We start from the raw sequence: 13,171 nt of genomic DNA on the forward strand, positions 1-13,171 counted from the left end.
CCCCCGGACCTTCAGGCCAGGAAAAGGGCTGGGGACCCAAGGGCTCCTTCCAAAGGCCAGAGTGCAGCTCGGGGCCAGAACCCTCTGGTGTGGGTGCTCCCGCCTGAGCTTCGGGCTCAGAGGTGAGCTGTCACCAGCTGGTGTGGCCTAGGGACACCTGTGTGCTGGGGCTCTGGGTCTGGAGCCCAACCCAGGTGTATAGGCCAGGATGGGGGCCTGGCCACCCATGTGTTTCCCCTCGCCTGCTCCCAGGGAGCCAGGTCCTGCGAAGCGGGGGTGGCGAGATCAGTCTGGAGGGAGAGCCTGGACCACAGGATCTTGATGGGCCCACAAAGCCACCAGGACAGGGAGAGGACAGAGAACCATCTGCTTTACTCCGCGCTGCGGGGGCCTGGGCAGGCCCGGGGGGGCATCAGCTGCAGCTCTTGGGCAGGCGGTAGACACCAGCCGAGTAGACGAGCTGCTGGTCGCGCACCTTCTTCTGCAGGAAGCCCTGCAGCTCCTGCAGGTCGATCTCGGCCAGCGCGGGCCCCGTGACCACAAACATGCGCAGCATGCTGTAGATGCGCTCCAGCGAGAGGCTCTCCAGGTTGGTCAGCATGGCCTGGATGTACGTCCAGAAGAGCTGCGCGGACAGATGCCCGCCGGCCGTCAGGCCCCCCTGACCCCTGCCCAGCCGGACCACCGCCCCCCACCGCAGCCGCCCCCCCAGCCCCGCAGCCGCACCAGCAGCTCCTCCTCCTTCTGGTCAGCCTGGGAGGCCATGCCCGAGTCGCTCTCCTCATCGCTGTCGATGAGCACCATGCTGTCCCGGTCCTGCGGCCGCTCCTCCTCCACGACAGAGAAGGTCCCGGCCGGCTCCTCCCGCAGCACGCCCTGCTGCAGCCACACCGACATCCGCCGCCGCAGCAGCGCCACGGGCATCTTGACCACCTTGCTCAGCTCGTCCAGGGTCCAGCTGGCTGTGCGGGGAAGCCGGGGCCACTGTGCCCACGGGGCAAGGCCGAGCTTCCCCGCCCTCCACCCCTGCTGCGTGGGCCCCCCCACCCCGGCTTCCCAGAGGTCAGTAGGTGCTCAGCAGGTGGGTGGCACAGGCCCCTGGGGAGGCATGGCGGGGGCAGGCTGGCTAGAAGTCGGGGGCTCACCTTGGTCCTGGAAGTACAGCAAGACCACCGCCTGCACAGGAGTCACGGCCACAGACAGGGTGCGGTCGGCCAGCTCCACGTCCATGGTCACCAGGCCCAGGGTGTGCTTCCAGCTGAGGGTCCGCATGGCCTGGGGAGGGCCGGAGTTAGCATGGGAGGCCCGGCGGAACCGTGAGGGAAGGGCTCCCTGACCTGCCCCTACCAGGCTGTCAGCAGCAGCAGCAGGAGAGGACGGGGCTCTGGCTCCCACTCCCACCTGCTCAACCAGCTTGTCTAACACAGCACGGGAGGTGCAGCGAGCACTGCGGATAGATTTGTCTCTTAGAAACATGTCCGCATCCTGACCCCTTCCCCCGAGTGTGACCTGAGCTGGAGAGGGGATCATCGCAGGTGGGGCCAGTGACACGAGGTCACCTGAAGTACAAGGGGCCCCGACCGAACATGACCAGCGTCCCCTGGGGGGGGGTGGACAGTGTGAGGACGGAGGCAGAGGCCACAAGGACACGGCCACACGCCGAGACCCCAAGTAAGGCCTGCAAAGCCCCTCCCCCAATGCCGGGAGGGGCAGGAGGGGCCACCCCACAGCCATGCTGACACCCTGGTCTCCGCACTGCCCTGCAGGACGGACGCTTTGGTATGGCAGCTAGTGGGAAGGGACACTGCTGCAGCAAACACCCAGGAATGGGGGTGTCCACGGAGCTGGGTGGGGGGCACACGCTTGTGAAGCCCGGACTGCCCTGAAGGGACTACTGGCAGGAACGTGGGAAGGAATGACATGCCGAGGAGCCGTCAAACTGGAGGACGTGCGACCCCACCACAAGGTGGCTGAGGCCCGTGTGCACAGGCCGGGCTGAGGGAAGCGTGGGAGGGTGGCCTCACGGTGGCCGCACACCTGCTCCGTGCAGGAGACTGAGCCCAGAGGGCACCAGAGACCCGTGCTCTAACCCCAGAGCCCACTGACAGCTGCAGAAGAGCCCGGACGGAGACGGACTGGCAGGAAGGGAGTGCGTGAGGGTGGACGGGCCCAGAGAATCAGGCAACAGCCTGCACTGAAGGAGGGGAGCCACCTGAGGCTGGGGGGAGGTGTAGAGGCCTGGCCGGCAGGCTGGGAACACAGCCATGAGGTCACCCAAGTTTTTCTACTGGCTTTCGACTGACCTGGGGCCTGCGACCCCTTCCTTCCTTCAGAAGTCTTCCTCTTGGAATGCAATCGGCCCTACACCTTCCCAGATGCCCTTTGGAAGCACCAACTCCCGGTCCACTCTCCCAAGTTCGCAGCTAGAGGGGAGCCCTGCCCAGAATGAGCTGCACCATCGTGCTCTCCCCCAATTCAGATGATACTCAACACTGGACTTTGGGGTTGCTGTGAACTTGGAGTCGATGCTGGAAAGGTAAGGACTTCTGCGGACCTTGCTTGAATGTGTTTTGCACGGAGGAAGGACAGGAGTTTCAGGGAGGGCCGGACAGTGGAGTGTAGTATGTTGTGTCCCTCAACAAGATGCTGAAGTTCTACCCCCAGTAACTCAGGACACAAGCTTATTCGGAAACGAGATCGTCACACATCCAGTTTGCCCCAGTGAGCTCATTCTGACAGAGCGGGCCCTGACCCAACACGGCTGGTGCCCTCTAAGGAGGAATCTGGACAGAGAGAGACGCGGGGAGAATGCCCCGGGACAACACAGGCAGAAGCTGATGGATATGCCACAAGTCACGTGACGCCTGGAGCCACCACAAGCTGGAAGAGGCAGGAAAGAAGCCTCCCCTGGAGCCTCTGGAGAGAGGACAGCCCCACTACCGATCACTCGATTTTGGACTTTTAGCTGCCCCAGAACTGAGACAATAAATTTGCACTGTCTTAAGCCCTGTTTGTGGTACTTTGTTTCAGCAGCCCCAAGACACTGACACAGCCACTCTGGGCCAAGTGCTAAGAGTCTCTCAACAACCCCTCAGCTCTAAAGGGGGAGACAATAGCGAACCCCACTTTGCAGAGAGAAAATGGAAGCAGAACCCCCAGCTTGCCCACGTCACAACCAGCAGAACCACAGGTTGGGACCTTAGAGCCACCACTCCAGCCCACAGCGGGGCAGATGCGAGGCCCAGCAGCAGAAGGCACGGCTAAGGGTGCTGTGTGGCTGCCCGGCCACCCACACGTGTCCAGCATGATCCTCGGGCCCAGAGTTCAGTTGGTGGGAGGCAGAGACACTGTGGCCACGGGCCTGACCTCCAACATGGCCCTGGGGGCCGCCCCCGCTCCCCCAGTATCCAGCTGGTCTGAAGGACAAGCAGGCTGAAACACGGCCATCAGTCAGGTACATCAGGCCTGAGCAGAAGGACATGGCTGAGCCATCCTGGGACCCACGGCCAGACCTCGGCCGGAGGTCGTGGGACCGCTCCCGGCAGTGGCTCCTTGCCAACAAGGCAGCCAGAAGGGACAGGGAGAAGGCGGCAAGCACAAGCTGTCCTCAACCAGGGAGAGGTGGGGTGCACTGTGGGCAGGCTCCGGAGCGAGCACCTCACCACAGTCCGCAGCAGAAACCACGGGGTGCTCCAATGGCCCAGCGGGAGCCGGTGAGAGCCACACAGACCCTCACAGCCTTGTGCAGTGCTGCCCCGAATACGGCCCCGCCCCTGTTCAGCCTCCCCACTCCAGAACCTCCTACCTTGCTCCTGCCCTTGCCAGTCTCTGGATGGGAACCCTCCTCCCTCCAGAACTAGCTTCCTTGGCCTAGAACTTGGAGAATCCACCATCTCTGCCACTACCCGGCTCTGCTGTCCCCTCTCTCCCAGCTCCTCCATCCCCCCACCCACTGGTCTCCCTCCCAGGGCTCCGTCCTAAGGGCTGCTGGTCCATCTCTAGAGTGTTCCAGATGCCCCCAGGGCTCCGGCTCTGCTCCCCAGACACCTACTGTGTCCTCTGCTCGGGAGCCCAGGGGCCCCTCACAACTCAGACCAAGTGCCCCAGAACCTGCTTTACCAGTCCCCAGAAACCTAGGACAGGCACCCTAGCCCCCACTCTCTCTAGACACGGATCCACCTGCCACCTGCACTCCCAAGCCTGGACCACCCCACACGGCCTGCAGCCCACCCCTCTCTCCTCCTGCCCGATCCTAGGCCCTCAGGGCCCCAACAGCAGACAGCACAATCCTGGTCCTCTAGCGCCCTGAGACCTGGGAAGGCAGCTTCTAGGGAAGCAAGCTAGACAGTGGCAGGGACAGAGCAGGGTCCTGGAAGTCAAATCCCTCACGGGTAACTGGAGAGGTCCTGGAGGCAGATAGCCACAGAGCAGACAGGGCTCCCTGACTCTCCCTGGGACAACCCCGGCACCCCAGCCACTGGTTCGGAGACACCAGAGGGTAGACAGTGGAAGAAGCAGCCCAGAAGGGTGGGAGGGCATGAGCCACGCAGCCCCTTGGTCAGTACAGGGTGCGGAGGCCTCCACGCACACAGGTGCATGGGTCCCAGAGGGAGCAGGACACGGGCCCCACCCCACGCCCCACCGCCGCCCGACACAGAGGCAGGGTCCCCGGAGAGGACCGCAAGGAAGGGCCGCACCCAGCTGCTGCTGCACAGAGGGGCTGGAAGGATCACCTGCCCCTGGTTTCTGACCCAGGGAGGTGTGCACGGTACCTTCAGCTTCTCATACTTCTTGCAGTAAACCTCAAGGGCCTCCCGGATGTCCTCGGGGACCTCCAGCTTCTCGTCCTTGAAGGGCGGCCAGAACTCGCTGGACAGGATGACGGCATAGACCCCAAAAGGTGGCTGCTCCTCTGCGGGACGTTTCTCATCCTCCTCGCGGATGTTGGCATTAATGCGACGGGAATCTGCCATGTCCTGGGGAAGAGACAGGGGTCTCAGAGGCCCCAGGACTGGGCTGGGGGTGAGGCCAGGCCAGCCGGGCGGGGAGCCCCAGGAGCCCACCTTCAGCATGACCTCACAGAAGTGCATCGGGGCCTCACCGAACCGCAGCTTCAGCAGCTCCACGTTGCGGATCTCCCTGAAAAGATGCACCTCTGGGGGGCTGCGGTGTGCCCCCCACCCGGAGATGCTGCACAGGCACCCCCCCACACCGTGCAAGGGCCCCCCAGGCCAGGAGGAGTGCGGGAAGTGCAGGTGCTACCATCCAGACCCTGGGCCTGCTCCATCCCAGCAGAGGCCTGGGGGTACCCGGGCACCCGGCTCCCCAAGCTCCTGGGCCGCCCCCCGCCCCCCCCCCCCCCGCCAGCATCCGGGACCACGGCCGAGCACAGGCCCGTCCTTGCTTGTCAGCACGAGGCAGCTTCCTTCCGAGCAGGGCAGCTGCGCCGCGGCCACTGCGAGCCTCACCGCTCGGGGCTGAAGCTGAACTGGTGCAGGAGGCGGTCGGCCAGCAGCGAGCGGTACTCGTTGATGAAGAGGTCCTTGCTGCCGTAGATGCTGACCAGCGAGCTGATGATGTCCGAGGAGCGCCGCTTGGAGCTGGACTTGCCTGCACGGCACGGGGGTGGCAGCGGGGGCAGCGCTGAGGAAGTACCATCCGCACCCAGGCGGGGCCCACCCCACCAAGCCACGAGGTCCAGGCTCAGACCCCAGGATGGGGCGGGCCGGCGGTGCGGACGCCACCTACAAATCTGTTCTCCAAGCAACTGGGATGGGGCCACAGGCCGCTGTGGGTCCACTCAGGCCAGCGGAAGCACCCTGGGCAAGGGGCTGGTTAGGCGGGGACAGCTGACGCTCTCAAGCCTCAGGGCTCGTGAGTACACGAACCAGACCAGAGCGTCTGCCTTACTGGAGCCTTCCCCGCGATCCGGAGCCAGGCAGCTTTGGTGGGCACTGACCTGGATCAGCATCCACGGGGTCGGGGACCCAGTCCTCCGGCTCGCCAGAGTCATCCTCGCTGTCCTGACCGGTCTCCAGGCTCGCTGGATCCGTCTTGGACAGCTCAACAGCCAAGTCCCCTGTCCCGTCGGAGTCCCCCGTCAGCCCAGCCACAATCTGCCGCACGGTGTCCTCCCGCGTCCTGCCGAACGTGAGTATTGCTGGCCCTCTCAGCGCCTGTCCCTGCTCAGCGCACTAGCCCGTACCACCTCACCTCACCCGTGGCAGCCACATCCATTAGCAACATGCTTCAGATAAGTCTACCAAACCGTGTCCCAAGAGGAAATAGCGGGAACGGACGTAACTAAGACAAAGACCACCGTTTTCTGGGAACACCGAGAACTGAAACAGTAAGACAAAACCAGGGTGCCGGGGGGCTCAGTCGGTGAAGTGCCTGCCTTCGGCTCAGGTCACAATCCTGGAGTCCTGGGATCGAGCCTTGCGTTGGGCTCCCTGCTCAGCAGGGGGTCTGCTTCTCCCTCTCCCGCTCCCCCTCCCCACTCCTGGTGCATGCACTTTCCCTCCCTTTCTTCCAAAATAAATAAAATCATTAAAAAAAGAAAGACAGAAACAAGACCACGCCCTTCCCACCAAGACCCCAGAGCTTCTACCACCCCAAGGTGTTTCTGGGCAGCTGGGCCACGGCACCCGCTCAGACACGTTCTTAAGCAGCGCACCCAACAGCCCCTGCTCCTCACTGCAGGCAAGGCTGAGCCCAGGATCCCTCCTCCTCCTCAGCCTGGGGGCCTGGCCAGCCGGGCAAAGCTGAGCTGGGGCCCCTCTGTGCTGGGAGGAGGGGCAGGGACAGAGGGCAGGGGTGCACAGCGGGGCCCCCAGTGTCTGCGCACTGGGTGACAGCTACAGCAGCAGGCACCAGCAACAGGAAGGGCCCTGGCCTCAACCAGGCCTTGTGGCCCAACAGGAAGGACAGAGTGTCCCTAGTGTCCTGGTGGCCACCAAGACCCAGGGGGACCTTGGCTGTACACACGGAGCTAGGAGACAAGGGCCTCACGTCGGAGCTGCTCCCCAGGGCCTGCCTGCGACACTCACCTCAGGTAGCGGCGAACAGGCTCGCAGGCCACCTCTAGGATGACCATGGATGGGTCCAGCACACGCAGGGCCTTGATGGCAGATATGTAGAGGGTGATGATGTCGCATGTGTTCACGCCTACGGCCAGGAGGGAGGACGGTGGTCCGCGCAGCACCCGGGAGCGCTGGCCCGACAGCACACAGCTGCACCCCAGCCGGGTGGGCTTCTGGCTGCCCCTGTGACCTCACTCCCCAGGGTACCAGCGTGACGTGCGGGAAGCGGCCCCCTTCTCCCCCAACTCTCGGGGGCTTTCCCCAGAACGTCCCTGGATCCCAAACCCCCTCCCTCGGTGGCCGGTTCTGTGGGGATCACGCACCCCTCTGCCCGCAGGCCACAGTCCTCCCTTCCTGCGAGTCCTTCAAGGGAGGATCAAGCCAAGCACCCCAGCCCCCCCGAGGACTGCACAAACCCACTCCCCACACATGCCCTGGCGCAAGGAGGCCGGACCCTTGGCTGTAGCCTCAGCACCTGGATGGAGGAGACGTGTCTCCAGGGCAGCCTTGAGGGACAGGAGCAGCTGCTGCCTCTGGTCAGTCCTCTCCAGGCAGTACTTGAGGTCCTCGACGGCTGGCCGGGAGTCTGGGAAGTCTGCAGAAGGGCACCAGACCTTGCATATGTACGCCAGCATGCACGCGCTCTGCATGCAAGCGAGGACACAAGTGGGCAGGGCCCCGAGGCTGAGCTGCCGGACCTCCGCCCAGCAACACTGCGGGACACCTGCTAGGGGCTCCAGGTCACCCCTGCACCCTCCTAAGCCCACAACCCCCCATGGTGCAGAAGGACAACGCAGGGACATGAAGCTGGAAGGATGAGCGTGGACACCCAGAAGCAGTGTCCGCTGCCCTGTCACCCCTGCCCTGACCCAGACACTGAGCTGGGGCAGCCCACGCTGACGGGCCCCGGTCTGCTAAAGGGCCCCAGCCCCAAGGACCTCTCACTGCCTGCCAGATCTGAAGGGCTAGGGCCCAGGGAAGGGGGCTCCTCCAGTGCGCAGGGGCCGACCTCGGATGATGCTAAAGAGCTCCTCGATGCGCAGGCTGGCGTAGATCCGGTAGAAGAACCGCTGCACGTGGCAGCGCCAGCGACGCAGTGTGTTGCCAGCTTCAGGGGACGCAGGCCGGGCCGGGCCATCCTGCAGGAATACCTTGCCCAGCCAGCCCACCACCCTCTCGATCCACTGTTGGAAGAGCACAAGGATGGGGAGGTAAGGAGCTGAGCCCCAGCCTGATGAGCAGTGGCCGGGAGAGGCCGCACAGCTAGCTAGCCACCCTGCGGCCAGTCCTGGGGAGTCCCCAAGGCCGCCTGCTACGCAGTAGGACACATCAAAATCAGCAGGATAATGGGCCCAAAGGGGCACCCCAGGCCTTCTCTCACTGTGCCCCACACCTTCAGAGCATCAGTGCCCAGACATCTCTGGCAACAGTGGCTCTGACGCAGGGCATGGAGAGTGCGCTCCCCTGACTCAGTGGACAGACACCGCTGGAAACCATGTACCCAACTAGCCACGTGTACACAAGCCCAAGGACCCTTCTGAGCACACGGGCACTTGGCAACGTGACCACGTGGACTCCAGAATGCATACGTTCCCCCACCAAGTACACAGCCACTGATGAGAGTATCTGGATGTCCTGCCACCGGGGGAAACCCAGGTGTCCCAGCCAGGCCTCTGGGCTCATGCCCATCCGAGACCATGGCTGCAGGGGCACTGGCTCTGATTCCCCATCACGCCTGATCTGTGTTCTCAGGAGACGGTGGAAGAGGATAGGCCAAAAAAAAAAAAAAAAAAAAAAAAGAGCAGGCTGGACAGTCCCCTGTAGTGGGACCCAGCACCTCCACAACCCTGCGGCATCCAGAGCAGAGCCTCAGACCATGTCCCTGACAGCATGGGTGCCCTGAGAGCTGTCACAGGCACACCCCAGACCTTGACACTGCTTCTAGCCAAGGGATTCCGCACAGACCTCGCTGCACACGTCACGGGCTCTTTCTCGCTGTTACCAGGGCAGAATGGGAAGGGTCAGCCTTCACCCAGCACCAAGGCAGCTTCACCCACCAACCAGGCCCTAGTTCACCCAAGTCTCCATACTGCTTCTAAAACCAGGGGTCGGGTCTGCCAGAAACCTTGTCTACAACCTCCGAGGGAAAGGGCCCATGGGGCTGTCCTTACCTTGTGGAACTCACGCAGAAAGGAGCGCTCATACTCGCCCCGGCATCGGTCCTCCATCCTCTCCCTGGTCACCTGGTGCAGGGTGCTGGTCACAGCCTCGGCACTGACCCGCTCCAACAGACTGAGCCTGTGCCTGGAGGAGAGTCCTGCCTGTGGGGCACGCAGACCACACTCCTTTCCCCCCTGGTGCCCTCAGTAACAAAGCCTTCCAGAAAAGCTGCTGGGAGGACAGAGCCCTGCCCGCCCCAGCTGACTTCTCTGCCCAGGCTGAGACACCGGCCTTCCCCTTGTGAGCAGTGGGTGTGGCTCTCAGGGCCAAAGCCTCAATTCCTCAACACGGCTCTGGAACGGCAGGTAAACGTGCCTCATGGACGCAGCCATCCCCAGGCTGGTCTTGTGCTGCGGGCCCTGGTCAGCAAGGGTGGCGGCACTCACGAGGACAAAGCACGGTGCTGTGCTCCCTTCATCTGGGACGAACCCAGCAGAAGCCGTGCGGGGCCTCCCCGCCCCTACCAGCAACAGGACCACCCCTCCCTAATCGCTGTCTGCTGCTGCCTCACTTGAGATGACAAGACCGTTACAAACAACCACGAGCGACGAAAGGCCCACAAGTCAGAACGCGGCTTTAACAACAACAACGTCCCTTCCACTTTAAAAGGCTGGAAAGGCCGTCTGCTTGCCCAGCATGCTGGCCTAGTCCCCAGCTTGTACTGGAAAGAACAAAACCAGCAAGCCCACTGTTGGCAATTACAGGAAAACAGAGGCCATCCCTTTCCTGGAGAACCTACGCAAGGCGCAGCAGACATCTGTGTGGCCCAGGGCCCGTGGAATCCCGTAGGCTCTCAGGGTACGCAGAGCGTGAAACCTGGCGCCGGCGTGAGCAGCAGAGACACACCGGTGTCCGGGATAGGACGCACAGGCTCCCAGCACAGAGATCCCGGGGACCCTCCCTGTGCCACGGCCAGCCAGCCGGACCCAGGGCGGTAAGGGAGAGTCCGGAAGAACAGAGGCGCGAGTACTCACAGGACCTGGCTGAGCTGGTGAAACTGCTCCAGCGCCTGGCGGCACCAGCACCGCTGCTTGTCACTGCCACACCCAGCGCACAGCGGGCTCTGCAGAAGCCGGTAGTACCGCCGCCGCGCGTACCTGCTGTCCAGGTCCCCCTCCAGCTCGGGGTCCGTGCCCCCCTCCCCCTTCCTCTTACTCTGCATGTACACTTTCAAAAACCGGCCGTAGAGGCGCTGAATCATGTCCTGAAAGGTCCTGGGAGTGGAAAAGAACAGGACGCCGCGCAGCGTGGTGTGGACCTTTTCCCGCAGCCCCTGAGCGCCAGCGCCCATCAGCAAGCCCAGGCGCGTCCACTTCTCCAGGAGCTCCAGACTACGCAGGTAGGGGTCCAGCCGGCTCTCCAAGAGACCGAAGGCGTCCAGGAGAAGCAGAAGGCACTGGGGCTCGTCTGCGCAGTTCTCGCGCTGGGAGATGGTGTTCCAGAACTCCAGGGAGATGTTGGCCTGCAGGTCGTTCTGCAGAACCTCCACGAACCACTCCTCCAGGACCGAATGCAGCCCATGGCCCCGCAAGACCTCCACCGCCGCCCGCAGCTCCTCCTCCTTGGGCGGCACCGCTCCGCTGGTCCGGGAGGACGCCTGGAGTGCACAAGGCCGTGAGGACGGAATACAGGGTGGGGGTGGGGAGTGGGAAGGGCGGAGACAGGCAGGAACCAGCGGCGAAGGCACAGAGCGCAGGGGGAGCTGCGGCCGACGCAGGGGAAGGGCTGCCCGGGGCGCCTAACGGACCCCTGGCTGGTCGTCCCGGGAACCCCGCGCGGGCCCGCTACCCTCTTCCGGGGCCTCACCAGTCCCAGAGCGGCCGGCGGCACCAGCCCGGTGCTCACGGTGTTCCAGGCCACCAACAGCTCCTGTGCAGGCCCGGGGTCGCCATCGCATCCCGCCGCCGCCATCTGTGCGCCCACCCGCTTCCCGGAGCCGACGGGAGCGGCGCGCGGCGATGACGCACACGAGAGGCGCGCGGCGGTGACGTAGCGGAGGGCGCGCGGTCGGAAGGCAGCGCGCAGGCGCGAGCGCGGGGTTCGGGGGGGCGGTAGCGGCGGTTGGAGTGGTCGTGGCCGCGGCGGCGACCATGACCCAGCAGGGCGCGGCGCTGCAGAATTACAACAACGAGCTGGTCAAGTGTGAGCGGCCGCGCGGCGGGGTTCGCCGGGCGGGCTGGGAGGGCGCGGGGCTGGCCGGCTTGCAGGCCTAGGTGGCTGCGGGCCCGCCGTGCGGGGCCGAGCCGGGTGCACGGTCTGTGCGTGGGGGTCTCGGCTTGGACGGCGCCGGAGGCCGTGCGGGGCCGCAGCCGCCGTGCGGGGCCGCAGCCGCCTGGCGCTAGGTGTGTGCGCGGCGAGCGCGGGAACGCACGGCTGGAGCGCGTACTGCCTCCCAGGCGCTCGCCGGCGGGTCTGTACGGGGCTTCCCTTGACCCTGGAACCCCTAGGAGGTGGGACACTAGCCTGGCTCGGGGGCAGGTGGCCCGGCCAGTCCTGGGCCCTGCAGCACGCTACCCTCCTAGCAGGCGGTGGGCTCCAGAGAGGGACGGCAGCTGCCCTCCTTCCTGCGCTGGGTCCACAGCGCCTGCCCCCCGGGTGCCCCCGTCCCCGCAGGCATCGAGGAGCTGTGCCAGAAGCGCGAGGAGCTGTGTCGGCAGATCCAGCAGGAGGAGGACGAGAAGCAGCGGCTGCAGAACGAGGTGAGGCAGCTGACGGAGAAGCTAGCTCGGGTCAATGAGAACCTGGCGCGCAAGATCGCCTCCCGCAACGAGTTCGACCGGACCATCGCGGAGACCGAGGCTGCCTACCTCAAGGTGGGGTTCCTGGCCGCCCCCACCAGGTAGAGGGTGGGGGCCGGGGAGCTGCCTGCGGGCGGCAGGAGCTACCCTAGCCTGGCTTCCCAGGGTGTGAGGAAGGGGCTTTGGGCTAGTCTCAGAGGCAACAGGGGCCTTGCTGACCCTGCACGACCCTCCCCTCAGGGGCTCTCTCTCGGTGCTTCTGACCCACCGGCTGGTGCTGGTGTGGCCAGAGCTTCCCGACGGGTGGGACGGTGGTAACCGTCACACGTGTTACAGATCCTGGAGAGCTCGCAGACTCTGCTCAGCGTCCTGAAGAGGGAAGCTGGGAACTTGACCAAGGCCACAGTCTCCGAGCAGAAGAGCGGCGGCAAGGACAGCTGACCGGACGCAGGTGGTCAACAGGTTGGCCTCCAGCACTGTTTCCAGCGTGTCTTGACTTCACGACCGCCTCCTTTCACTCTTTTTTGGGTAGCAGGAGGCTGTTGCCAAGCTCCACCCACCCCAGGTGGTGAGGACAGCCGCCAGCTGGGAGTCCTGGCCCTGGGCCCACGCAGGATTTGGGGAGGGCAGGCTCTGGGTCACTTCTGCTCAGGGCCTGAGATCCCCACACCCGCCCTGTGCTGCCAGAAAGGTCCTGCTCCCTAGTCTCAGCACCATGGCCGCGCACTCACCTTGGTGCCCAGGCCAGGGGAGTGGGCGGGGGGCCCTCCATCTTGGGGTTTGCTCTGGTAGTCTATGACTGTCAGTAAAGATTGTGTTTGTAAAAGTTGGACTACTGCCTGTGGCCTGTGTGTTGAGTGTAGGGCTGCCCGATAGGCCCGGAATCAACATGAGCTGCTGTCCAGCTGTGGCGTGGCTCGTCTTTGGGAGGGAAAGCCCAGAGCAGCTGTTCCTATAACAAGCCTTATTGGCTTTAAAGGCAGACTTGAGCATTTCCTGTGACCTTGTCACCCATCCTTTCTCCCCACCAGGGCTGCCGGCCCCTTTCCCCCAACTCCACTTAGCCTACCCTACTTTCCGGGGGGTGATCTGCCTGTTGGTCCTGGTCTGTGCCATGCCCGCTTACCAGCA

The 13,171-nt window shown here is 64.3% G+C and overlaps 2 protein-coding genes across 3 annotated transcripts; one reads left to right on the forward strand and one right to left on the reverse strand.

Annotated features, from left to right (window-relative positions):
• Positions 1-353: 353 nt before the first annotated feature.
• On the reverse strand, positions 354-11,333 carry ANAPC2 (anaphase promoting complex subunit 2). Of its 2 annotated transcripts, XM_032866303.1 has the most exons (13): positions 11,109-11,261; positions 10,277-10,899; positions 9,254-9,386; positions 8,092-8,266; positions 7,558-7,677; positions 7,050-7,167; positions 5,960-6,141; positions 5,469-5,610; positions 5,064-5,139; positions 4,773-4,976; positions 1,146-1,275; positions 727-962; positions 354-625 (listed from the first exon to the last, which is right to left on the reverse strand). In XM_032866303.1, the coding sequence occupies exons 1-13, from the start codon at positions 11,211-11,213 to the stop codon at positions 413-415; spliced, it is 2,457 nt and encodes an 818-aa protein (XP_032722194.1). In that variant the 5' UTR covers positions 11,214-11,261; the 3' UTR covers positions 354-412. The 2 variants fall into 2 exon arrangements, with proteins under 2 accessions (XP_032722194.1, XP_032722196.1); XM_032866305.1 differs by lacking the exon at positions 727-962 and having other exon boundaries at positions 11,109-11,333.
• On the forward strand, positions 11,317-12,868 carry SSNA1 (SS nuclear autoantigen 1). Its single transcript, XM_032866306.1, has 3 exons — positions 11,317-11,444; positions 11,916-12,115; positions 12,377-12,868. The coding sequence occupies exons 1-3, from the start codon at positions 11,393-11,395 to the stop codon at positions 12,479-12,481; spliced, it is 357 nt and encodes a 118-aa protein (XP_032722197.1). The 5' UTR covers positions 11,317-11,392; the 3' UTR covers positions 12,482-12,868.
• Positions 12,869-13,171: the final 303 nt, after the last annotated feature.

The sequence above is a fragment of the Lontra canadensis genome, unplaced genomic scaffold (assembly GCF_010015895.1).
Source record: "Lontra canadensis isolate GAN:19392208 unplaced genomic scaffold, GSC_riverotter_1.0 scaffold30, whole genome shotgun sequence".
Classification (NCBI taxonomy): Eukaryota; Metazoa; Chordata; class Mammalia; order Carnivora; family Mustelidae; genus Lontra; species Lontra canadensis.